The 26,614-nt window shown below is 35.0% G+C and overlaps 1 protein-coding gene and 2 pseudogenes across 1 annotated transcript; 2 read left to right on the top strand and 1 right to left on the bottom strand.

Moving 5' to 3' along the window:
• The first annotated feature begins 972 nt into the window (after positions 1-972).
• On the top strand, positions 973-12,558 carry LOC120197257 (annotated as a pseudogene).
• Positions 12,559-15,379: 2,821 nt separating this feature from the next.
• On the top strand, positions 15,380-22,333 carry LOC120197710 (annotated as a pseudogene).
• LOC120197709 (protein PHOX1-like) lies at positions 21,992-26,315 on the bottom strand. The gene is made up of 4 exons (XM_039199132.1): positions 25,040-26,315; positions 23,523-24,908; positions 23,179-23,439; positions 21,992-22,671 (listed from the first exon to the last, which is right to left on the bottom strand). Exons 1-3 carry the CDS (start codon positions 25,704-25,706, stop codon positions 23,291-23,293), a joined length of 2,202 nt encoding a protein of 733 aa, XP_039055063.1. The 5' UTR covers positions 25,707-26,315; the 3' UTR covers positions 21,992-22,671; positions 23,179-23,290.
• Between the last annotated feature and the right edge of the window lie 299 nt (positions 26,316-26,614).

The raw sequence follows: 26,614 nt of genomic DNA, 5'->3' as shown, positions 1-26,614 counted from the left end.
GTTACTAGTTTTATTAGGAATTAAGAAGATGTTAATGAAGATTCTTAAAGCCTAAATCCCCAAAAATGAGCTGGTTCTCAAGAGTTTCTAAAACCTCTATAAATCCTTACCTATGACCACCTTGACCAAAACTTGATTTTATGGGTTCAAAGTGAAGCTCTCTAGATGCAGATTACAACTTTTACTTTATGAATTCCGACCTAAGCTTGTAAGGTGCCAAAGTTACCATATTTGTTAGTTCAAACTTGAAGAAGAGATTAAGAGAAGAGAGGTAAAAGACAAAGAATAGTGAGAAAAAAGAGGGCTTTTGACGTGATATCATTCCCAATTTATTAGATTCAACCTTTTAATGTAAAAATGGTATAATTACTTCCTTGGTCCTTCTAACTTTAGTTTCAACTTAAAAATACTTTTTTTTACCTCCGGTTGGGCCCAATCCAAGCCCAATCCTACTCAAATTTGAGTTAAGGTTTCCCACAAGGCTAATGAACTTATTTTAATCACTCTCAGTTTAGCCTGAAACTACTAACCTAAGGTTGAAACGTTACATTATATTTTGATCTCGTTTTGGTCTCTCAATATTAAAAAAATAACGGTGATATTGACATGTCATCATCAAAGACGAAGCTATATAGGAACTAGAAGGGGATGTTACCCCTCCAAGAGGCCAAAACTTTAGGTATAATGACGTTTTAGATTTTTTTAGTTTAAATATTAGTCAAATAAGGCCTTTTCCCAATTTTTAGATTTAAATACTTAATAGATTCTTGTTTTTTGGATATAACATAATCTTGCCCCTAACATTTTATCCTAGCTTCATCCCTGATCACCATGATGTAATGCTATGTCATCATTGAACAAAATTATCATGTCAAGGTTTTATTTGTTTTTTAATAATGAATGACCAAACCGAAACTAAAATGTAATATTAGATATGATTTTAAAATAAGTAACAATGGGCAATGGATTTCTGTGTTTTTGTGTGAAATCGAGTTTTAATTAATTCCTACGAATAATCGCTTTGGCTTTCGATTTGGTGTCGGCCTTTCAGTCAAAACGGAAAGGACGCCAAAGCGAGACGACCCCCTTCGCCCTGCTTTCCTCGAGAAACCCTAAACGGCCCCAAATTTCTTTTATATTCCCAATTTTTTTTTTAATTTTTTTTATTCAGATACTAAGTCAACCGGAGATAAATTGAAAGAAATATAGGAGATTTCGTTTTTTAGGCCTCTTTTTTTTGTGCATTTTGATTGTTGGGTTTTTGAGAGATGTCGTCGGAGATCGAGGTTGTTGAAGAGGCTCAACCCTTGAAGCAATTGGATGGCGTTATAGCTAATGGAAATGGATATAACGGGGGAGGGAACAACAATGGTGGAGTTGGTGGTTCCGTTGATGATGAGAGCCTGAGGAACGATGTTTACACGGCTGCTGCTTATGGGGATTTGGAGAAGCTCCGAAAGCTGGTTGAGTATGAGGGTCGCTCCTTTTCCGAGCCCGATGGCCTTGGGTACTACGCCGTCCAATGGGCTGCTTTGAATAATAGAACTGCCGTTGCACAGTACATCATCGAGGTTTTTTTCTAATCGTTTCCTTTTGTGGCTATTTTGATGTAATTTCGAAATTGCCTTAATTGCCAGAATTAGCAGATTTCAGAACTGGCTTTATTTGGTATCTGATTTTATGGGATTCCTTATCTTTTAAAAGTTTGCTTAATGGGGTTTTAACTTGATTTTGGGAATACATGCTTGGAGTTTTGGAAATGATTCTTGAAAGTGCTTGAATTTTAAGATTTAGTCGTGTCATGTTGGTGTTGAACTATGACTCCATGAAATTCGGATGAAGTGACTAGTATTTGGATTGTATTTATTAGCATGGTGGAGATATACATGCCGCAGATCACAATGGGCAGACAGCCTTGCACTGGAGTGCGGTTCGAGGTGCGATACAAGTTGCTGATATTTTACTCCAAGAGGGTGCTCGGGTGCATGCTGCTGATATCTATGGCTACCAGGTGAAATTATATGGTTCCCAACAATATGGATTTGCGAATGCGACCAGTGACGCAAATAAATGTTTAAACAAGCAAGCTCTTTTAGACTATCTTCTCTGCCTGAAGTTGGTTTTATTTAAGTGATATCTGCATAAGCATCATTCATTTATGAGCATTAGAAACTCTGCAATATATGGTTTCCTTTGTATCATATTGATATTTGAGGCCTTAAGAAGTTATATCCTTGCAATGTATTTAAGACTATGTTTGCTGCAGATGATACCCCTTCCCATCCTCTCCTACTTGGTTAGGACCTCAAAGACAGTTGAAATCATATGCTTTCATTTTTACTCTGCCCTGTTAACCTATTAACTACCCCTTCCCTAATTTTTCTCCTAGTATCATCTCAATCAGATGTAATTTTATGCAGTTGTTATTCACTATTTTAGCTGATACATTTCTTTTTCCCTTTGGATTTTTTCTGTCTTGAAGTCTAGAACACAAGTGTGAGTTTCTACTACATAATTTGATGCTCCAACTTATGCTTACACTTAGTGTTTCTACAAGTTCATTGCTGTATAATAATTGACCGGATGTACTTTTTTGATGTGGGTAAGAAGAAAAACAACAATAATCAAAAGAAACAAGGTTGGACAAACAAGTACAGAAGAAGATGGAACTCAAAAAAAAAAAAAACTTGCGGTTAAAGGAAACCTCCTGTTTTCTTTTAATTCAAATAAAATAATAATTGATAAGTTGTGGCTGTAATATTTTTACAGCTTTTTTATACTAGGGTTACAAAGATAATTTAATCCTAGCCCTAGATCTAAAACATAAGGGAAACATATAATCTTAGTCATCCAAAGTATCTTTAATATTTAATGACTTTGATGAGAAAACTGTCACAATTTCAACATAAATTTCGGGGTCAACTCGTTGTGGCCCTTCTGCAATTGAAGTACTTTCAATAGCTGGTTTGCCCAACTATTTCAACAAAAATCTCCTCTATTGATTACCTTTTCTAGCCCTCACATCTTTAACTTCCAATACATCTTCAATAACCTTAGTTTTCACTTTAGAAGTTGTTTCACTTGATCTAAAAATTCAGAAACATCCCAATCGAAACCCTTAAAATGATACAAGATTGAAACATTAAAAATTTGGTCGATATGCAAATCTTTTATGCAATTCCATCACAAGCACTAGAGCTTATTTTCTTCGACACCTTACACCTCCCGAACTTGTCGCAAGTGAGATAAGTGTTCCTCATTGCTTTTATTGTAAACCAATGTCGTTAAAATAAACAATAAAAGAATTCAAAAACAGCTTAAGTACCTCAATTTGAAAGGCCAAATGACATCACTAACCACTCATAAAGACCATCAAGAGTCTTGAATGTTGTCCTCAATTCATCTCTACCTCTCAACTTGATTTTGTGGTATTCATCTTTCAAGTTAATCTTTGAAAATGCCTTAGAACCAGCCAATTGGTCAAACATATCATTCAATTGTGGGATGGGAAACCTATATTTGATGGTGATTTGTTAATCACACAACTATACACACTCATCCTCCAACACGAGTTTAAACTTTCATGAACCAAACCCTTAACCAACAATTCTTCTACTTGCCTTTTCATTTCAGTACACTGAACTTGTGGCTTCTGATAAGTTAGCAAATTTGGTAAAGAGGCACTCTATACCAAATCAATACTTCTCATGGGTGGCAAGCCTTAGGGCATATCACTGCTAACTAACTCAACAAATACATAATTTTTGGTAGTTGTTTAGATCTTTCAATCTTTTATTAACATTTTGTAAAAGACCTTTATGTACGTAGTTTTAGCTTCTCGATTGCCTCTTTTGAAATAACATGTTCCATCCTACCACCATCAATAACAAAGTCACAAACCTTCTCACCACAATGCACTTTGGTAAGGAAAATGCTACGTTGCCTCTAATCCTCTTGTTCACCTTCAGTTGATGTTTTTAACGCTCTACTACAATAATATTTTCTTGCTCTTCCATATTGATCAAAGTTGCCCTTTGTTTAGGACATGAACAAGAACTATGGTTTTTTTAACCACAAGTAAAATTCGAGAGTTGCTACCAGCCTCATCATTGCTTTTGAAGGTTGTTTGATCTGTTTTAGCACCTCGAACAACTCCAACCCCTCTTTGTACTACAATTCTTCCTAACACAGGCTTTCTTGCACCATATCGTCAAATATGCCATTAAGCCATTAAGCCATGTTGTCGTGCATCCTTTAGGTTGAATAATGAAACCACACCCATCTCATCTCTGATAGAATGATTTAATCCTACTAGATAACGAGATGTCATTTGTTCGTTATTCATTCAACCCAAATCGAATAGAAAGATTGTTAAATTCAAAGGTGTACTCTTCCACCTACAATCCTTTTTTCCTTAATGAGAGGAATTTCTCATATAACTCCACTGTATAATCAACGGGTAGGAATTGTTTATGCAATTTTGCCTTGATGTGTTTCCATGTGCTAATTTTTTACTTATCATGGTGTGCACGTTTTTCAACCCTTTTCTACCGTTGAAATGCAATATCTTTCAATTTTAGCTTCACAAACAACACCTTCCTAGCCTCTACCATAGGCTTCCACTCAATATTATTCTTCAAACTAGCTTAACAATCCAAATAATCTTCCGCATGCATCCTAATGTGAAATAAGGATTAATTCATGTCTTGTGCCAACCACTACTCTAGATCGCCACTTGTCACATGATTTACGGGTTCAACATCATGGAAGGGGTTTACTTTGTCTCATGATCTACCGTTTGACAACCTTTTGAGATTTCAAACTGATTGTGGACACCTTTCGGAATCTCCATCCGAGCTTTCACCGCATCTATCGCGGCCTATCATGAATTGCATGTGATAGTTCTTCTATCACACATTGAATTGCAGCCAAATCCGTCTTTTGACCTTGATTTCCTCTTGGCCGACCTCTACCGTGTCCAATCATGGCTTCAAAGTGAATCTTAATTTAAACCTTAGATCTAACAAGGCTCGAATTACCCATATTGATGTAGGTAAGAAGGAAAACAACAATAATCAAAAGAAATAATGCTGAACATAAGAGTAGGAAAGGTGGAACTAAAAAAAATAGGGTTAAATGAAACCTTTAGTTTTGTTTTAATTCAAAGAAAATAATAATGATAAGTTGTGGTCGTAATATTTGTACAACTGATTTATACTAGAGTTAAGAACTTAATTTTATCTTAGCCTTAGAAATAAAATATAAAGGAAACTTATAATCCTAGCCACCCAAATTATCTCTAATATTTAGTAAAACTAAAATAAATAAATAAATATTATAATAATATAAGCTTCTGCGTCAATTTAAGCTTTTATTTAAATCCTCAGATGTATGCATAATTATTTTTTGTATTTGATTCAGGTAACACATGTTGCTACACAATATGGTCAGACTGCCTTTCTTTATCATATTGTTTGTAAATGGAACGCTGACCCTGATGTTCCTGATTATAGTGGGAGAAGTCCTTTGCACTGGTATGTAAGAATTTCATGTACCTTACTCTTATTCACTTGAATGGTCCAAGATAAGTCTGCATTTTGTTTTTGTTTATTTTTTGAGGTTTTAGCATTAGCTTCACATTTTTACCTTCAACTATTTGCCACTTCAAATTATTTTAGAACCAAATGATAATTTTTTTAGTAAAATGTTGTCTGATGCATATTGTTGTACCACTATTTTTTAAGGAAACCCCATATTTCTGATAGTTTATTCGCGTTCTTTTTAGTGAAAAAAGATTTAAGATTTTTGTTCAAGTTTTTAAGTGAAATCTCTTCTTGAGACTCTTACATTCAACTAGTTTGCTTAAATATTTTAATTATTTTATTCATTTGTTTCCTAAAGATTGCTTGATTGTAAAATGAAGTTAATAAGAATCAGGTTTGTTATTTTTATTCTAATTTCCTTGCAATGTGGATAATATTAGGGCCGCTTACAAAGGTTTTTGCTGATTGCATACGTCTTCTTTTATTTCTTGATGCTGATAGAGGGCGCCAAGACAAAGAGGGTAATTTTATTTTCTTAGATTTAAAGTGTCATTTCTAGGGAATTTCATCTAATTTTTTTTTATAAGAAATGAAGGCCTCGTTAAAAAACCCCTTCATAATTTCTAGAACACCATAGGGTATTCCAATAAACAGAGGAAGGAGGAAAAGAGTGCCTCAAATTTTATTAATTAAAAGAACAATACAAAGCATATGAGTACAACCAAACTTTTAACACAGTACAATAAACATAAAACAAAAGACGAGAAAAAACAAAACCCAACCAAAACTCCCTATTCCTGTCTTAGCTAAAACGTCTGCCTCTAAGTTTGCTGGCCTAGCTATCCAACGTAGAATACCCTCCCTGTTTCTGATCTTATCCGTAATTTCTTTAGAAATTGAAACATACATACTTGGGCATTTATCCAAGTTCTTAATCCACTCCACACACAACTTGCTATTGCTCTCGATAATCAGCCGCCCTTTAGAGCACCAGCTAGAAGATTCAAAAAATTAAGCCAGATTTAATGGCCTTCAATTCCATTAAAGGTGGAGGACCCCCGACCAGCAGCTTCTTGAAAGGATCCTAGCACTGTGCTGGATCTATCTCTTAGAATCCCACCTATACCACTTGCCTTCCAATCACCTTTGACAGCAGCGTCCACGTTTAATTTTAGAAACCCCACAGGGGGAGGGGACCAAGAAATCTGATTTGCTGGCTGACTTTTTAAGACAAAACACAGATCTCCAAGAGAGGGGACACCAATGAGGGAATCCATCGAAATGGGAATATTAGTGAATTTTGCTAGGAACCAAGCTGCTAATCTGAACCTTGCTGTGAAAAACAACTGAACCGGATCGAACACACCCTTCTCGAAAACAATGGCATTCCTACATTTCCAAATCGTCCACATAACTACAGGAATAAATCCCCAAATAGTTGAATGAGGCACCAACTCCTCCCAAGCTGAAAGAAAGCAATATGTATTTTCATGTATAACAGCTGAAATCTTCCACAAATGCAAAAACCTATTCCACAATCTCCACGCAGCAGTGCAGGAGAAGAATAAATGCGAAGAGGTCTCTATTTCCAGCTTGCATAGAGGGCATAGTGGATCCAATATCCCAAGAACACCTCTCTTTATTAATTCAGCCCTTACGTCCAATTTTTGATGAACTACTTGCCACATGAAGGTCTCCACCCTTGGAGGCACCAAACCCTTCCAAAGATAACTTTTCCAAAACTGATCTGGATCCGATTCGATAGAGCAAGTTTTTATACAAGATCTAACTGAGTAAACACCATCCCCATTTCCTCTCCAAATTAGACCATCTCTCGAATTTTCCACAAGACTTATTTTATTAATTGTTACCAACAATTTGACCCACTGATCTATAAGTCTCAATCACTCAAATTCTTTCTCATCTCTACAAGCCAAAACTAGCCTGAAGCTCCAAATTCACCAGACTCCAATAACCTTCCATTTTGATTAGTAGAGAGGGCAAATAGCCTAGGGAAATTTCTTTGAGGGGGGCTTCCATAACCCACATGTCATGCCAAAAACGAATATTCTCGCCATTTCCCACCCTGATTTGAAAATGGTTCCGAAATCTGGAGCCAAAAGAATCATTTTTAAAATGATTATTCACCACAGATCTCCATGGTATTCGATTGAGTAGCAACGAACTTTTACCTAAATTGTATTTACTACAAATGAGCTTCCTCCACTTAGAGTCCTTTTCATTTGCAAACTTCAAAGACCATTTCCCTAATAGGCTCTATTCATTAAATTGATATCCATCACTCCTAGACCTCCATTGGCTTTAGATTTGCATACAGTCATCCAATTTTCCCAATGTATCTTATTCCTTTATGACCCTCCCCCCATAAGAATCTTGCCATTATGGAATTAAGCTTCCTGTTCACACTTGATGGAATTTCATCTAATTCATCTAGTATAGACGATATTTACCTGTGAAATGTTTAATTACATGCATAATTTTGCTTGTCTAACCATGTTTCATTTTTTTACATCAGGTTGCACTCCTCTCCATTGGGCGGCTATTAAGGGTAATCTGGAAGCTTGCACAGTCTTTGTACAGGCTGGCAAGATGGAGGACTTGATGGTCACTGATAATTCTGGCCTTACACCTGCTCAACTTGCTTCTGAAAAAAACCACAGACAAGTTGCTTTTTTCCTTGTAGGTTCAATAGCATTTAACTTGGTCAATGATTATTCTTTGGTGAATAATTTTTTATATATATATATTTTTTTCATTATTATACAGTTCAAGCTCTTTATTTTAGAGATAGCCGATGAATGCCTTAGGCTAAATGGAAATGTTTTTTGCTTCTTATTCTGTCCTGCATTAAGATTGTTAACTACTGATAACAATACAAATAAAAAGCACGTGGATTCAAACAGTAAATAAAAGGCTAAAAATGTATTTTTTTTATTTATTGGAAACATATTGAAATAGTTAAAGCCTGATGTATTTGCAAGTTTATGAACCGGGGGGGGGTTAAATAAATGGTATTTTTGTTGGTGGATAGATCAACCTTTTATCTTTCCTTTCATAAGTTTAGTGTGTTCTCAAAATTTGTGACTTTTCTATGAGAAATATTTAGGATAACAGTATAATTGATTTTTGCTTGTCTAGTTAGCTTCTGCTTGGTAGCTGGAAAATTTTCACAAGTGTCATATTTATCTCCAGATTTTATTCTATTTTAATAGTTAAGGTGATGTAATATTCTTATTATAACATCAGCTGAGTTATCTCCCCACCTATTTTATGCACCTGTTTCTCAGGGTAATGCTAGAAGGCTGCTTGAAAAGAGATGTGATAGGAACAGCCGCCTTGGACGCCTTTCAAAATTAAGCCTTGCACCAGTTCTTTGGTTTATTATCTTGGTAATGCTGGTGACCTATACTCAATCTGTCATAACGGGTGTGTCTCTTGATCTCTTCATGAAAGTTAATTGTGTGATACCCTTGTGAAGTACTATATCTGTATCTTTATTATGAATTTATTTGGACATTCTTTACCGCAGCGTCAAATCTGCCAAGGCTGACAGCTGGTTTTGGCCTTCTGGCATGGATGGGTGTTTTCCTATCATCTGCTGGTTTGGTTTTGTTTTATAGGTGTAGCAGGTATATATTTTGTCATGGATTTATTATTATTCAGATATTCGGTCAGGTCTGTGCCACTGAATACATCTGTATGGACAATTGCAAGTGTCTATTTATCAAGTTTGTTAGCCCCATTTTCCCTTTTCGGGAAAATTCAAGAGTATAGCAGCTATTAACAATTTTATTGGAATCATAATGAACGGATTTTCTGTAACATTTGATTAGTTTTCTTTCTTGTTTGCAGAAACAATTTTAAGGACAGAAATATGGCTTTGATACCTTCAATGTTTGTTTGTTTGTTTTTTGCGGTAGTTTCAACACTCTAGCAAATAGATCTTTGATGTTTACTCATGTTTATTTATGTTAGAAGGTGGGGAATCTTCTTTTGAAGGAGTTGGAAAGGGGTGCTTTACAGTGGTAGTGAGAGAGCACACTGAAATGTACTCAAATATTTACAATGACAGTGTCTATGAATATTTAACTTAATACAAGACACATAATCAAAATTGAAGTATATTTTGTCGTTTTTTTTTTCAGTTCAAATCGGGTAGTTCTCTATATGAGAAGTGGGATGAGTGTATATCACCCCTAGTTGTGCTCTAGGCAGGATATAAACTTCTGTTGAATTTATTTGCTAGTAATAAGATTTGTTGAAGAGTGTACTTATTCATAACCTTTTCAAATTTCTTTGCAGCAAGGATCCAGGTTATATCAAGATGAATGCTCTTGATCCTCAAAATATGAAAGATAATGTATGTTGTTTTTCCTTATAAAGCCTAACTGATTTTTGTTTGATTTGTATTAGTTTTCCTGAAGTGTTATTGCTGTCGATCCCTTATCTCCCCTCCCCCTGTCAATTGCTAATGATTGGTGTAGTTACTCACCATATAGCATATTCCTATATGTTCTGCCAGGAACCCTTATTGAAGACTGAAATAAATAATCCTATTTTGCTAGCTGGAAATTGGTCTCAGCTTTGTGCAACATGCAAGGTGCTCACCTAATCTAGCTGTTATTGCCTGTATGTTGCTCATTTTATAATTTGTTTATTCTTATTGTTTTGCCATTTTATTTTATATCATCAGATCGTCAGGCCTCTTCGTGCAAAACACTGCTCCACTTGTGATCGCTGTATTGAACAATTTGACCATCATTGCCCTTGGGTATCAAATTGTATTGGCAAGGTGCTTTATTTCTGAGGGTGTCATGTTTTCTTTTTTTTTTTTTTATGCTATTATTTAAATGTTTCGTTTGTTACATTACATGTTTATCATCATGTACTCCGAATATACAATCAAATTAAGGGACTTGAATGCTTTTAAACATGACTTTGCTTTTTGAAAATATAGACAAATATTGATGATGTGTATTTATTTGTTGGTTACAGTTATATTGATAAGTCAATTTCCTATGTGGAAAGAGAATAATATTGAATTATTTGATGAGTAGGTGTGGTATCTGTTGATTAACTAAATATGTGTATCTTTTCATGCAGAGAAACAAATGGGATTTTTTTCTTTTCCTCGTTTTAGAAGTTTCAGCAATGTTGATTACTGGTGGAGTGGCTATTACAAGTATGTGGTTTAATCAGTTCCAAGTTCAAACTATATTCCAATGTTAGCAAACTTATTTCCACCCTGAATGTCCTGCAAATGTGTTTCGTAATATACAGGAATCGTAACAGATCCTCTGGCTCCTCCTCAATTTTTTCCATGGGTTAACCATGCTTGTACTCGTCACATTGGTGCTATATCATTTTTGATGGTCGATTTTTTCCTCTTCTTTGGTGTGGCAGCTTTAACTGTTGTACAAGCTTCTCAGGTACGACTTTAGATTTTTTGTAATCTGGAGTTGTATTTGTTCTTTTCGGGTCACTCTTTTATCGTTCTGATCCAGGCCATAACAGAAAATTTTGTGTGCTTCATCAATGCACTTGCCGTCTTGGCTACCTTGATACACTGTTAAGTTTTTGTGGGTATATTTGTTGCCCTAAAACAGATTAGGGCTGATGATTTCATACGTACAATTTTTTTTTTGATAAAAATGGGAGGCCTCATTAAAAACCCCCTTCATAACCATCAAGCTGCGAATAGCTTGACGGACATTAGAAGGAGGAAAAGAGTACCTCAAAATTTTATTCCTGAAATACCAAGTACATCTATAGTTCATTACAACCATACACCACCAAAATACAACCACAAAAATAACCCACTCTAAACTGCCAACTTATCTAAGACCTCCCTAATTAGAACTAGTTTTCCACCTTATTACAACGAACACTTCCTCTACATACCAAAACAGTATGAATAACTACATATAATTACCCAATACCCGAATTTGCAAGGTCATCAGCCTTCCAATTACAACATCTCTGATATTACTGCAATGATTTGCACATTGTAACACTAGAGGTATTGTTTAAATTGATTTACTTTTGCCATGTTAACCGTATGAATTTAACCACCACCGCATATTATTACTGCAATGATTTGCACAGTTTCGGGATAGCCTTCATGTGATATTTTTCTTGACACATTTTACGGGACTTGATCTGGACTTTTGTCTTTAGCCCGGATTTGCACAGTTTCATATGCATGTTTTTATGGTTTTCTCATGTCACCGCAAGCTTCTCTCTCTTTTGGGACAATTTTAATGTTTGTAGTACCTGGTATGGTGCATATGGTTAATGTTTGCACATATAGCTCATATGCATGGAACATGAATGATTTCAAAAACCAGAGAGTAAGAAGTACCGGTTTTTGGTCGGATACTCGTTTCTTTCTTTTCTTGCTACAGATAGCTCGCAATATAACAACAAATGAAATGGCGAATGTGATGCGCTATAGCTACCTCAGGGGTGCTACTGGTCGTTTTAGAAACTCGTATGATCACGGATGCCGTAAGAACTGCTCAGATTTCCTGATCAATGGCTACAATGAAGATATGCAGATTAGTGAGGAACCAACACAATCTGAAGCTATTGGGATGGTACAGATGGGGAGGGATTTGAGTTTGGAAAATGGTGATATGCAAATACCGGCGAATGTAAACAGCCATATCGCTATAAATGTGAGCTCTAGTGATGCCAATGCACATCATCATGGGCACAGCCACAGCCACAGCCACAGCCACGGCCACGGCAATGTTCAGTCTTCTCAGTGCAACCATAGTAAGCCTAGCAGCAAACCGAAAAACGAGAGTGTGCCATTGGGGTTGGGACTTGGACTTGGACTTGGACGTGGACGTAGAAGTAGCCGTTTAGTGGCATCATGATATCCATATATTGACCCGTTCAAATAACACTGACATGCATTGTATTATAAGTATACGCCTTAAGAGCTCAACAATTTTTTTTATCGAATGGCTGTTCCTGTTTATTAATTAATTTATTTGTCTGATTTTCTATCTTTTTTAGTTCCTTTTTATGCTGGAAAGAAGGAATCTGTAATTAATATGGGGGATTAAATAAATACAAGGTTTTCGAAATGGCAGACCATTGGTAGAAGTGAGATTGCATTGCCATCTATGAATAACATATATTATACTTGAAATGAACAAGAAAATCACAATTTTCATCTTGTCAGGCATTTAATAAGGCATTAAAATAAAGAATTTCATTTATTTGTTACTTGTCTTACTTTCATTATCATATTTCTATTAAATTATATTTACCAACAACTACATAATAATAAAACTATAGTGTTTTCTTCTTTTTTTAAAAAAAATTAGTGTATTGTTTGATGATGGTCACCGTCAAGGATGGATCGAAGGTGGTTTTGAGTCGGTTACATTACTTTAGGCTCATCACTATCACAATGTGAATGAAAATAAAAGGTTAAAGAAAATTATTCAATGTGTTGTAGATGAAGTATAAAATTTTCATTGGATTTAAAATGAAATAGGTTTCTTGGTGTAAAAGCTATCAATATTCTTTATTGATGATCGGGACAGTGTTATATTAAAGAAAATATTGATCTAAATAATGACTATATTAAAAAGATCAACATGAAATAAACAAATTTCTTTAAAACTAATTGCATGATCTTTAGAAAGGAAACTAAAACAAATAATCATAAAAAATTGGCAAAATGACATCATACTATTAAAATTATTTTAATCATTTTATATTATTATTTAATTGAATTAATAATCAATTTTTTATTTCAAAAATTAAGCATAATTATAAAATAATATTTTGTAATACAAAATATATGAAGTGTGAGGTTAGGTTTCTCAAATTAAAATTCAATTTTAAATAGAACTAATAATGTTTTAAGTCCTTTAAATTATATATATATAATATGAGAGTAAACTACGTATCTAGTCACTCCACTACTACTTTAATCTCGTTTTGGTCATCAAATTATTATTTTTCTCAAAATCATACCTAAAGTTATATTTTGATTCCATTTTGTTCAAATGATGTTAAAAATTTAACGGTAATACTAATGTGTCGTCATAATATAATGACATATCATCATTGAAATTTTTTCCAAGTCATTAGTTCTTTTTAGTTTTTTTAACAGTTGGTGATTAAAATAAGACAAAAATATTATCTTCAATATAATTTTAGAAAGAATAATTAAGTGACCAAAATTAAATCAAAGTGATAATTGGATAATTATATATATAATTTATCAAAAAAAATAATGATACATATTGACGTGTAATACTAATAATGCATATCAATATATGTTATTTGTTATAGATTATTTTATTTTTAGTGATAATCTTATATTTTTTTGAATTAGATGAACTCTTAAATCTTAATTTCTTTTATGGGGACATGCATAGTAATATAAATCCATCTAAATCTAACAAGCAAACTAAGGAAGAAGACAATAATGGCGACTAAGTACAGATTATTATCCAAAAATTTAAGAATAATGGTTCAAAATTTTTATTTTTTTAAGAAATAATGATTATACAAAAAAATTTTATTTTTATTTTTTTAATATAATATAATAAAATTTAATTTAATTATTTTTTAAAAATAACGAGATGAACTTCGCTCGTACAGGCATCATGTATCCGCCCCTTGATGAGTAGCTTTTTAATTATATGAAAATTTGGAATTCTCATAGATAGATGATAGTCTCTACTAACCTCGCTCTGTTCATCCATGTTCGATGCTGTGATTTTAATTTCTTAGAATCTCCCCCTTCTCTGTTTGATTCCTTTGGGGGAAAAAAGTGAGAATTTATGTTATTTTATTTTCTAGAAACACCATTATTCAATTATCCTAACGATTTTTGTTTTTTCAGGATGCTTTTTGTTTATTGACGTATTACGTTGATCAACTTAATTTTTACATACCGTTTTTGTTGATGATAGAGTGGACAGGTAAATGTAGTGTAAAATGTAAAATCACTTTGTGATAATTGTTGTATGTGATCGTTTCAGTGGTTAAAGGGAGTTTGTCTTTTTCAATGGATAACAAAGATTCTAACTAAACAGATACTTCTTTGTAATCACTTACACTATATATATGCTTAGTTGCATTTATTCCTTTTTTATGGTTTAACGAGGGAGGTTTATGCGTTATCCTTTACGTGAGGTTTTGAATATTTCTTATTGGGGTTTACAAGTTATGAATGTTTGCTGTTTTTGGCATGCAAATTAAGAATCTAAATCCTATACATTTTTGTTTCTCAAGCTCTGCTTTTCTCCCTTAAGTACTAGATTTATTTTAATCAATGAACAAAGTGAAATGTTTCCTGAATGATTATATGTTTGATTTCAGGAGATTCTCTGTAACTGTTGCTTTCATTTGCTCTTGTTTGATTGTGATGGATCTATGATGGTTTTTGTTTTTACCTAATGGAATGTTTAGAAGCCAATGGAAGTTTTGGCATTTACTATGCTTGGGATGAATACTGCTATCCTTTAATTTATATATAACAGCTCAGTTGGTAGAGCACAAGGCTCTTAACCTTGTGGTTGTGGGATCGAGTCTCATGGTGGGCAATTCATAATTTGGAGGTCTCCCACGGAAGCTGCTTTCAACCTGGTGTTGGGGGCAGCCTACTATCCTACCTCCCCTTACCCCATTACATATGGGAATAAGGGTCATAAATGCTACATAACCCTAGTGAAACTGTGAGAGAATGATAGATGGTGACTTTTTTGTTAACGTTATGGTTTTGTATTTGTAGTCCGGTTTGAAAAGTTGACTCTGTAATGCTGTTGCTTCTTGTCCAGCTGTTGGAAGGTTAAGCAGTATCTAGACTTCAGAGTTCGGATCATGTCTGATGGTTTTGAAATGGGGAGTAAATTGATTTTTCTTCTTCTTTCTTGACGATTATTGATAATTTATCAGACTATTAGTCTAATGGGGGGAGTGTGTTCAAGGAAGAGAGACCAACAGGTCGTTGAAGATGGAATGAGACGAGGAGTGTCTGAAGGTATAGCAAAAGTGGTAGCTCAAAGTGGCTTCTAACCTCCTTTTCGCGACCCAAGGCAGTGCATCAGCCTGGAGTGGTCATTTGTCCATCCCTCATGGAATTATGCATTGATAAAATATGCAAAGTATGTCTATCACATTTATATTTGGCATGGGAATTCTGGGTTTTTCTTTCTCCTCTCTCTGAAATTGTATACTTTTTCTATCATAGGACGTCAACCAATATAGTTCATTTACAATGCTGCCAAAGGATATAAGTCAACAAATTTTCAACAAGTCGGTTTTATCCCATCTTCTTACTGATGTTATACTTCGAAAGTTTTGTGATTGTGCTCTAGAGGTAAATTTTCCCTAGCTGGTTTAAAAACGGACCACCTTTAAATTAATTGTTTCTTTTAATTACTGTCTTCATAGAGAATTGTATTTACTTGGTTTTCAACTTTTGAAAGGATGTTTGGTTGGGTGAATATCCTGGAGTACAGGATAGTTGGATGGATGTCATCTCTTCGCAAAGGACATCGTTACTTTCGGTTGATCTTTCTGATTCTGATGTGACAGATATTGGCTTGGGTCTCCTAAAAGAGTGCTCGAGTCTCCAAGCCTTAACTTTTAACAACTGTGAAAATATATCAGAAATTGGACTGAAGCACCTCATTTGTATTATGGTCATGTTGTATTTTCGAGGGTTAGAGTGTTATGTGTATCATGTGTTTCTCAGGATCAGGATGTATTGTGTATCTTATGTAATTCTGGTTTATCAATAAAATGAGGTGCTCTTTTCCTCCCTCAATTAGTTTACATCAAATGTAAACTATGAGGGAGGTTCCTAAGGAGTCCTCCTATTCCTATCAAAAAAAAAATGTTACCATAGGGCAGTTCCTGGCATTTTGCCGTATTACCTTGATATGATACTTATAAGGAATTACAAATCTTCTGTAAGTAAATATCAAATGTTTTTTTCTCTTTTCATCTATTCTGTAGTGGATCAGTTATACTGAAAAGTTGCGGTAGTTTCTTTTTTCAAGCTTTTGTTTTTGGGATTTTGTGCAGGTTCTTATTTAATAAATTCTTATTTCATGGGAAGGAAAAAAAAAGGAAAAAGCCTGGAATCAAAAGATGGCATGTTTTGAAACCTTTAATTATGAAGTATCTATTAAATGTCTTAACATTAGAAGAAATTACATAAAACTGTTAAGTGACCCTCATTACAGACATGTTATTTCTATATAATCTATGTTATGAATATTATAATCAAATTTTATATAGTGGTGCTTTTCTGTGGTTATGATATCCATTCTTTAGTTCTTTGGATTGGCTTCTTATTTGACATTATTTCTGTGCTGGTCTTAGGCATTATGTCCCTTGACCTTTTAGGTCTAACAAATTTGACATCCTTGAGCTTTAAAAAAAGTGCGGCAATTACGGCTGAAGGGATGCGTGTCTTTTCCAACTTAATTAACTTGGAAAAGCTGGACCTGGAGAGGTGCACAGGGATTCATGGTGGATTTGTACATATTAAAGGTCTGTTGAGAATGAATCCTTATGAGACCTTAGAATGCTTGGGTTCTATGCAACTGTAGAACTAGCACCTTCAAAAGGAAAACTGTTTCATGTATATTTGAATTGATATTTTTACATTACGGAGAACTTGAGAAAATTGAAATACACCCTTATGATGTTTATATGTCATATATTGGGAAGAATGAGGGGTGAACTGGTAGATAAACTAAACCAGGATCCAGTCTCATGTTGCATTAAAATATGACCATTATGTCTAAAAGATGTGGAGAGTCAACTAGTTTTATGAATTACAGAAGTTTTAGTGTGAGTTCCTATGTCAGCCAGTTATTGCAACTTCTTCTCCAGAAATTATTTTCTCAGAAGCTGTCATTTTTACCCTTTTTTCAGGTTTACCAAACTTGAGTCTCTTAATATCAGATGCTGTAAATGTATTACTGATTTGGACTTGAAGGCTATATCGGGTAATTTTGGACATTTTTCAAGCTAACAAAGAGTGGTAAAATTTTGGTTATGGATTTATGTTTTTCTTATTTGGGAGGTATTTATCTACCTTCTCTTTTGCATGGTGGAAACAACTGTTGTCAATTGTGCTATATAAAAGGGATATGACTTCTCTTCGTTTATATTCATTGTTCTTGGTTTCAGTTCCTAACACACTGAATGTCGCATGATTCATACATCTTACCTTTTAGGTCATCATCTTCAGGGTCTCCTAGTGATGGCATTTTAATCTTCTTTCCCATTGTGCCATGTTACTTGTTATTACTAATAATCTATTATCTTAATAAGATCAGATGACATAAAGAAATAAACATATTATGTTATGTACTTTCCACGGCAGGTTTGCACAAGCTTAATATGTTGAATCTGGAGGGATGTAATGTTACTGCTGCATGCTTGGATTCCATCTCAGGTATGTTCTCCTTACTTATCTCCATTGATAATATAATTGTACATTTGTAGATGTTATACATTGAACATGGTTGTGCCTTCAGATGTAGTGATATGTAGTTCACAGGGGAAACTAGTATTGTGGGCGTAATGTCTTAAGCTTCTTCCCCATGTGAAGGGGGGATTGGAATTGTAATATGTTATTTAACTAGATATCAGAGAACATATATCATGTATCATGTTCGGTTTATACTAAAAATTATTTATTCTATGTGCAGCTCTTGTCGCTTTGGCATACTTAAATCTTGGAAGATGTGGCCTAACTGATGATGGATGCGACAAGTTTTCTGGTTAGTTGTGTTTGAATTCTTTTAATCCTTTGATTCCTGAAACATAGTGTAGAACTACTACATTGCTAAGTATAGTTGGAATGTTTACAATATAAGTATTTACTACCATTTGCAGGACTTAAGAATTTGAAGGTATTGAACCTGGCATTTAACGATATAACAGATGCATGCTTAGTGCACCTAAAAGGTTCTCTCTCTCTCTCTCTTCCCCCCCCAACAACAGTTGCCACTGCGTTGTGGTCCTTTTGTTCGACTTGTATTGGCAGGGGACAATCTGCATTCTCTCTCCGTTTTTTTTTTTGTGCCTTGAGCAACCATTAGAGTTTGTGTGAGTTAATGAAATTTTCTAGTTTGTCTTATTGAATTGCACTGTGACTTCACATAAAATATGGTGATTGAGACTTTCCTATTGTTAGAGCTTGTTGCTGTTGATTTGGTACCTGGTTCATTATGGTAAAACTATCCTATGAAACTGTAATGATGGTATTTGCAAATTTTATATTATGCTTTTGATTTTGAAAATTACTATGCCATTGACTTGAGATCACTATCTGATAGTTAATAATAGTGGTAGTGAGGTGATATATATTTCTTTGAAAGCATCGTTGGTAAAGTTTAAAAAATCTGAAAATAATCGCCAACTGATTTCTGGTTTATTTTATGTATGTGATTTTGGTGACTTTGAAGCAGTGTAAAATTTGTTGATCTGGTATATCTTTTCTTGCCAGGTTTAACAAATTTGGAGAGCCTAAATTTAGATTCATGTAAAGTTGGGGATGAAGGCCTTGCTCATTTGACAGGTTTACATATCATGTTTCATTTCACACTAGTTAAACTATTGGAGGATCTCCCTTTGCTTTGAAAATTTTCATGACCGAGTTTTATATTGTGATTTTATTTTCAGGCCTGTCACTCCTCAAAAGTCTAGAGTTGTTCACACTGAAGTCGGAAGCAATGGGCTACGACACCTCTCTGGTTAATAATCTCTCTTATCATTTGAGTTCAATGATATCTTCCTGTTAGATGTGCTTCATAAGGAACACTGTTTGCAGGTTCCTTTAAGATGCTTTCTTAATTGTCAAGTCCTTTTTATGAGTAACAAGTTCCTAATGTCATGTGTTGCATGTGATTTTACGTGTTCCCTTTTTTAATTCATTAAATAATGTATTTTATTTCATGTAATTAATGGAAAGTAATACTATTCCGATTGTTGCACATAATTGAAATATATATTAACTATTTCGATAGTTAAAGTATGACAACAATAAAATACTTCAAAGTATAGCTAAATTTTGAATGAAAATAACAGTGGAATTCGATTTTTTATCAATTTTTTTTGGTTACTAATTGAATGAAAATTCCTAAATGGTGAATGTTAGAGCATCTATTTTATATGGTCAGAGTTATATTTTCATATATGTGTGTGCGCACTTTAACACACTTGAAATGTTTATTTTATCTGGATTTCTTTGAGTATATTGCTCTGCTCCATTACTATTGCCTTCTGCATATGATGATAATTTGAAGGAGAAATGAAAACTTTTTCCTACTTTCATTTGTTCATTGAAGTGAATCTATGGCTTACACGATGACACTGAAAGCAGGTTGAATACTTGAATTTATATCAGTGGATAGAATTCATTACAGATTTTGGGGCAGCCATGTCTTTGTAGTGGTTGATTCGTGAATGATACTAAAAAATACCTATTTTCTGAAATATTCACTGCATTAGAATGTGAATACATGATGCTGACTTGTTTCTTCATTTATTAGGTTTGACTCATCTGGAGACCTTGAATCTGTCATTCACTTTAGTGACTGATAGTGGTCTAAAAAAGTTGTCTGGATTGACAGCTCTTAAGTCACTTAATTTGGATGCTCGCCAAATTACAGATGTGGGGCTTTCGGCTTTGATAAGTTAGTATTTTCACTTTTCTTTTGTACCATCCTTATTTATGTGTCCAAGTATGAAGTAGGTGTCATTTCTTGTGTGCTCCTATTCATGAGTTTTGGAACTAGATTTTGTATCTTCTGTTGAAGCAGAAATCTTTTTGCTGGTCTTTATGTTGTAAACGGATGAGTTTTTTCTCTCTTGATTTTTACGTTTACTAGGATGTCTACCCCTGTTTCTTGCCTTGTACTATTACAAGATAGCCATGTTTGGAATCATAGAGCTTTCACCTATGATCGTATCCGTATATGCGAAAATATCTCCACTTTAGATAAATAGATTATAATAAAATAATAAAACTTCAAAGGTTTTTAAACAGATCCTTCGTTATAACTTTACTTGGAAAGAATAACAAGTGACTTTAAAATTCCCATGGTTTCAATCCGTTCTTTTTTTTTTTTAAGAATTGGAGGTCTCGTTAAAAACCCCCTTCATGCTTCTCGGTATACTGCAAAGTCTACAGTTCTTTTTAGTTTTAAGATGGCATATTTCTTATACCAAGTTATCTATGTCTATGGGACCAATTTTGTAGTGTTATTCACCAGTTAGGATGGTGTATCTTTCTGTGTTCATTAAGAATGTCATACCAATTATTGCTGCACAAAGATGTCTTATTGACTTGATTTATTTTCCCAAAGCAAAGTCAAAGTGGCTCCAAATTGCTGATCTCAATCTCTAGCTATTGCTTTTCTCTCTCTATCTCTTCCCATCGTGTGATGTTTTAAGGATGCATATAAATCCTCACTTTTCATTTTAACTTTGCCGATGCAGGTTTGACTGGACTGGTGCATCTAGATCTCTTTGGGGCTAGGATTTCAGACATTGGAACAAATTATTTGCGATGTACGTTAAAAGTATTGCCATGGCTTAAGTAATTAATAATGTAAAGTTGCATGATCATTGTAGCCCTTAACCTATGTTTTCCTAGATGTTCTTATTTTGCTTACGTCGAAAACTTTATTGTTTTGTTTTGCTCATTGGCTCATGAGGATTGAATATAATTTGGATATACATATATAATTTAGAGAGTTCAGGGTAAATGAGAAATAGAAATTCCTTCAGTGAATGTATTGTGCTGTATATCTTCAATGGTAGAGTTCTTATCATCTCTCAATTTCATTGTAGACTTTTCACACAGTTTTAATGTGTTAAAAATATTCTTACACCTTCCATTTTCATGCTAAAACAGGCTTCAAGAACCTCCAATCCCTCGAAATATGCGGAGGGGGTTTAACTGACGTCGGTGTGAAAAATATCAAAGATCTCCGCTCCTTAACGCTACCGAACCTTTCACAAAACTGCAACCTCAAACAAATCCTTGGAGTTGATTTCAGGTATATTTTGCTTCTACTTTGGATTTTGCGGTGTTGTTTAGTGTTGGTCTTCTTTGCCCCGTTTCTAGAACGAACATTATCGTGTTCGTACGGAAACTGATACAGAGATGTATACTAGGAGAGTCGCCCGGCATTCTGCAAGAGGATCAGTAATTTGCAGCATTTTCATTGCAGTCTAGTGGATTATAATAAGCGGGCTTGTAATAACTAAATATGTCTAAGTCTTTATATAGAATGGTAGGACTGAAAATTGATTAACTGAGAGCTGACTTGGGTACTGCTATTAGTGGCTACTGAATATGAAAATATTCTAGTCGTTTTCCGTGTTCTCTGATGAAATCACCGCGTCCTGATGATGATGAATCTTGGATTGTTTTCTGAATGCAGGACTGACCGCATTGGTGTCGTTAAATGTTTCGAATTCCAACATAAGTAATGATGGTTTGCCGTATTTAAAGCCTCTAAAGAATTTACTGTCATTATCTTTGGAGTCGCCGAAATTAAGAAGCTTCAGTCAACCGCCCTCCACAACCTTGTGAGCTTCCGACCGGAATAAAAGCCTGGGGAGGAAAAGTGCAACGTATGCTGTAATTGTATAGCTGCTATCAGATGGGGTTAGCTGTCTCAACTACTAAATAAGTGTGTATATTGAAACGTAAAAAGCTGCTTTTGTAATACAAGAAGAAAAACTAGGATCATCATCAACCGAATACAGAATTGTCTTCTTAAAGTTCTTAATAAAACTACCGAGTTTTTAAAAACAGAAGAAACTTAAAAAATAAATCTGGAAAACAAACTATAAATTACTGCAATTTAATAATGAATCCAGCATATATTTTATACTTCTCTGAGGTTGGGGGGAACTGAAGAAGGCCAAAGCAGAAACCAACAAAAAAACATTAGATCCCTGCTGATGCTGCTTCAAGTCATTCCCAAACATGTATTGATAACCTAATTTCTTGAAAGGGAATCACAACTTTCATGAATCCAGTAGTTTCCTTTGAATCTGAAAGGTTGATGTTTGATGTAAAAGGCAATAGCAGAAAAAACGACCCTGCACAAGGGATGATCCTATGTTATTCCTGGAAATAACTGCATACAATTTTCTGAAAACATGGTAAGGGAGGTGAATAAACATGTAACTGAATGTCACAAACTGTTTAGCAAAGGCATAATGATGAAAAAGTCTGTAATGTTTGATCAAATAATTATTTTGATTTTTATTCTTTTATGTGGAGAATTTTGGCCTATGATGTTTTATTTTAGAGGAAAAAGCCCCTATGTGGAATCTATAGAGGGAAACGTTAACTAACAAACTGTTAACGCTCTAAAATAAAGAGTTTTTTTGCCTTAAAATGAAATATCGAGGACCAAAATGTCTGGAAAAAAGAATAAAGGCTAAAGTAACTATCTAGTCAAACGTTAGGCGCATTTTTGTCTTAAAATGAAATATTAAGGGTCAAAATGTTAGAGAGAAAAAAGAATAGAAGCTAAAACATCTATTTGATTAACTTGAAAATTTCATCAGTCTTTTTTCTTTAACTAAAGAAAGAACCAACTTACCTAACTATAATGCAATACTGCATATCTCACTTCAAATAACATGAAGTTAGATATGTCTTTTGACAAACTGGTATCCTGGAAGATGCCACTCAAACAACATGCAACTCATGCATGCTCCAATGCATGATAAATTTTCGAAACACGCCGTCTAAGTAATGGTTCTAGTCGACACGACCGAATCTTGTTCTTCCACTTTTTAGCTTCATACATCTCATTCCATGCCTGTGTTATCTCGTCAATCTTAAACCCTAAGCCTGCAAGTGACAAAAGATATGCTTTAAAGGTTTATGCAGATGTCAGCTGATGACACAAAGTTGTGAATTTCTAACTATATTACCTTCCGGTGCGATGTTATTCGAACAATGGTTCTTTACCATAACAGTTATATCTGTTGGAGAAACTCCAGCATGCTCAAATTTCTCAATAGCAACCTCCAGACATTCATGCCAGATAGGGAGCCCTAGTTTGAATTCCATGATTGAACGTTCATAAAGAATGGTACCCCATAACAGGTTTATCTGAGCACTCAAGTTGATTGCCTGCTCTGCAGCTTCATCTGTTGATATATCTTGGAATAAACCGTGCGATCCGGTTTTCTTCAACTGATTTTGTTCGTTCTTCGAGTCGGGAAGTTCACGCAGGCGCTGCCTTTGCGACTCCTCCCACATCTGCATACCCGTCTCCATATTTTCCTCGGCGTTGTTATAGAGGTGCAGGACCTTCTCAGAAGGCCATGTTTCCGGCTCAATGTTGTTTGTGATCGCTAAATGCCAATAAAGTTTCGCCTGCTCAAACTGTTGTTGCCCGAGAGCCAGATGTGCTTCATAGAAATCTGGTTTTACTCTCAGTGCTTCCTCATATCTCTTACCAGCTTTGATGTATTCTAATTGTGCATAATTGTAGGCCGTTTTGATCTGCTCGAGTATGGATTCTCTGGAACCATCTTCGGCGACGTGGACCCTCTTCGTAGCTCGGGACATGTGAATGTTCCCCCAGTTGAACAACGCTAATGCTGTCATCTCTTGGAATTTCTCAGCTGCCATGTTGAAAAGGTTCTGGGCCTCTTCACTTGTAACTGTGTCCTCCATGGCCTCGGAATATTGCTTTATACCAAGCTCATGAAGATTCAAGTATGCATCTAAATCAAAGCCAACATGGTTCTTGAATAGTTGAGCAAACTCGATTATCCAGTCATCGATGAAACATGAGTCTTTTCCGTTTTCCATGACCTTTCTAGCATCACCATTTTCAGCAGCCTTACCTTGTTTAATCTCAACATTCTGAACTCCGTTGCGATTAAATCTCTCGAAGAACGGATCCTGCTTGGAATCGACTTCCACAACATACAGCCTCACAGAACCCTGTGATCCAGCTGCTATTTCAGCCAATCTCAACTCTTCATCACTGGTGATTGTGACTAAATCACCTTCTTCATCTCTGTATTTGACAAGTACCGCTCTCGAGCTAGGAAATCGATCGCGAATGACTTCCCTTAGTTGCACAAGGCTGCAATTAAGTGGCAACTGAGCCCATCTTATATCTTCACCCAAAATCAACTTCACACTCTTCTTTGGTACTTCCACTTTACTGCTGATTTTCTCCTCAACAACCTGTTTATCCTCAGCCTTCTTTTCCTCTACGTTTTCATCAACCTTCTTCTCCTCGATTCGATCCACAACCTTGTCATCTTGAGCTTCATTGATCTTCTTCTTCTTGGTTTTCTCTTCTACAACTTTTGAAGTTTGTGATGCGTTGGTGGTTCAACATATTTATCCTCAGCCTTCTTTTCCTCCACATGCTCATCAACCTTCTTCACCTCGATTTGATCCATAACCATGTCATCTTGTGCTTCACTGATCATCTTCTCGGTTTTGACAACTTTTGAAGCCTGCAAAGCACTTGGCGGTTCAACGTATTCTTCAACCTCGCTGATCTTCTTCTTCGTTTCGTCTTTGACGAGAACTTTTGAAGAACTATGAGGCTCGATGGATTCAAGATGTAATTCAACCGGTACGCCTTGTTTCTCAAGTGAACTTCTTACTCTTTCTGAAATCTCTAATGCCATAGTATTACTAGGCTCCATGTTAAGAATTGCATTAACATCTCTGAAAGCCAAATCCAGCCGATCCAGAGACTCAAAACACCTCGATCGTTTTACGAGTGCTTTACTATACTTTGGTGTTACCTCTAGGGCCAAATTACACTCATGGATTGCCTTGTGGTACTCACTCAACCCCATCTGCATATAACATGCAGCAATATTGGTCCTAAGATGGCATATATCTATGTGATTCTTGGGAAGCAATTTGAGGGCCTTCTCATATATCATGATTGCTCCTTCAAGGTCCCTTTTCTGAAACAGTATTTTCCCCTCTTCCTTCAGTTCTCGAGACATGGTGATGAAAACCGCCGTGTCGGAATCATACGATTTTAACCGATTGTCTCCGACCTTGTTTTGCTTCATATTATTATCACCAGTTTGTCCTGTCAGCTTTTTGTTCTTTCCTCCGTGCTTCCCCATTGCAAATCCAACAAAAAGAAAATAACTCGAACTAGAACTAGAAACCTCGCAAACAAATCAAATGAAACAACAAGAAGAAATCACAAACTTTTGACAACTTTCAGTACGAAGAAAGATTCAAAAAACCAGTTCGAACACACCAGATATGAAATAACTTGTTATACAAGATAAAAGTTCAGCCCCAGAAGCTAAAACCACAAACAACCTCCCACCAAGGATGAATCTAATTACTAAAGAGACCTTTAACTTTCGACAATTTTCACTATGAAGAAAGATTGGAAAAAACCAGTTCAAATGCAGCAGATATGAAATAAAAAGATCTTAGGCACCTAAAACCATTAAAACCCAGATACCAAATGGAAATAGAAAAGAGAAAGTATTAAGAAATCCCAGTTGAGAGAGAAACAAAACAATCCCCGAGCACTCAGCTTCAGCTAAAAAGGGAAGAACTTTCATGCACAAACAAAACTAGAGGAGAAAACTTGAAAGCAGGGGACTTATCAAGGGAAATGAATTCAAGGTGCAGGAATTTTCCTGGAAAATTCAAAAGGATAATGTATTTTTTTTAAAATGAGAAAATGGAATATGTGCGTTGCAGGGAGAATAGGGAAGAAAAAAAAGAGAGATGAAATTTGTTTTTTATTAGAATTATATCGTGTTTTTTGAGAATATAAGCTTGAGTCCAATCCCATTTTCCAAGGGGTTCCTTCCAGGTTTCTTGTATCTGATAAAATGCCAAAGGCAGAGATTTGTCTTGACTACTGCCACCTTCGTTCCCTCATTCATTACAACACCTTCTTTAAGTTCTCATTATAAACATGAAAAATATTTGAAAGGTGAATTAATTACAACAAATATGCTTAAAATTATATTTAATTAATATTGATTCATATTTGATATGAAAAGAA

The sequence above is a fragment of the Hibiscus syriacus genome, unplaced genomic scaffold, assembly GCF_006381635.1.
Source record: "Hibiscus syriacus cultivar Baekdansim isolate YM2019G1 unplaced genomic scaffold, ASM638163v2 tig00117048_pilon, whole genome shotgun sequence".
Classification (NCBI taxonomy): Eukaryota; Viridiplantae; Streptophyta; class Magnoliopsida; order Malvales; family Malvaceae; genus Hibiscus; species Hibiscus syriacus.
Note: the sequence above shows the minus strand (reverse complement) of the source record. Positions and strands in the feature narration are given on the sequence as shown.

What these genes read in the sequence shown, in the direction of transcription:
- LOC120197709 (XM_039199132.1), bottom strand. Translation starts at nt 25,706, where the DNA reads ATGGGGAAGCACGGAGGAAAGAACAAAAAGCTGACAGGACAAACTGGT. An exon ending in CAAAACCGAGAAGATGATCA is followed by an intron (nt 24,909 to 25,039) that starts GTGAAGCACAAG and finishes AAGTTGTAGAAG; the next exon opens with AGAAAACCAAGAAGAAGAAG. An exon ending in GAATAACATCGCACCGGAAG is followed by an intron (nt 23,440 to 23,522) that starts GTAATATAGTTA and finishes TGTCACTTGCAG; the next exon opens with GCTTAGGGTTTAAGATTGAC.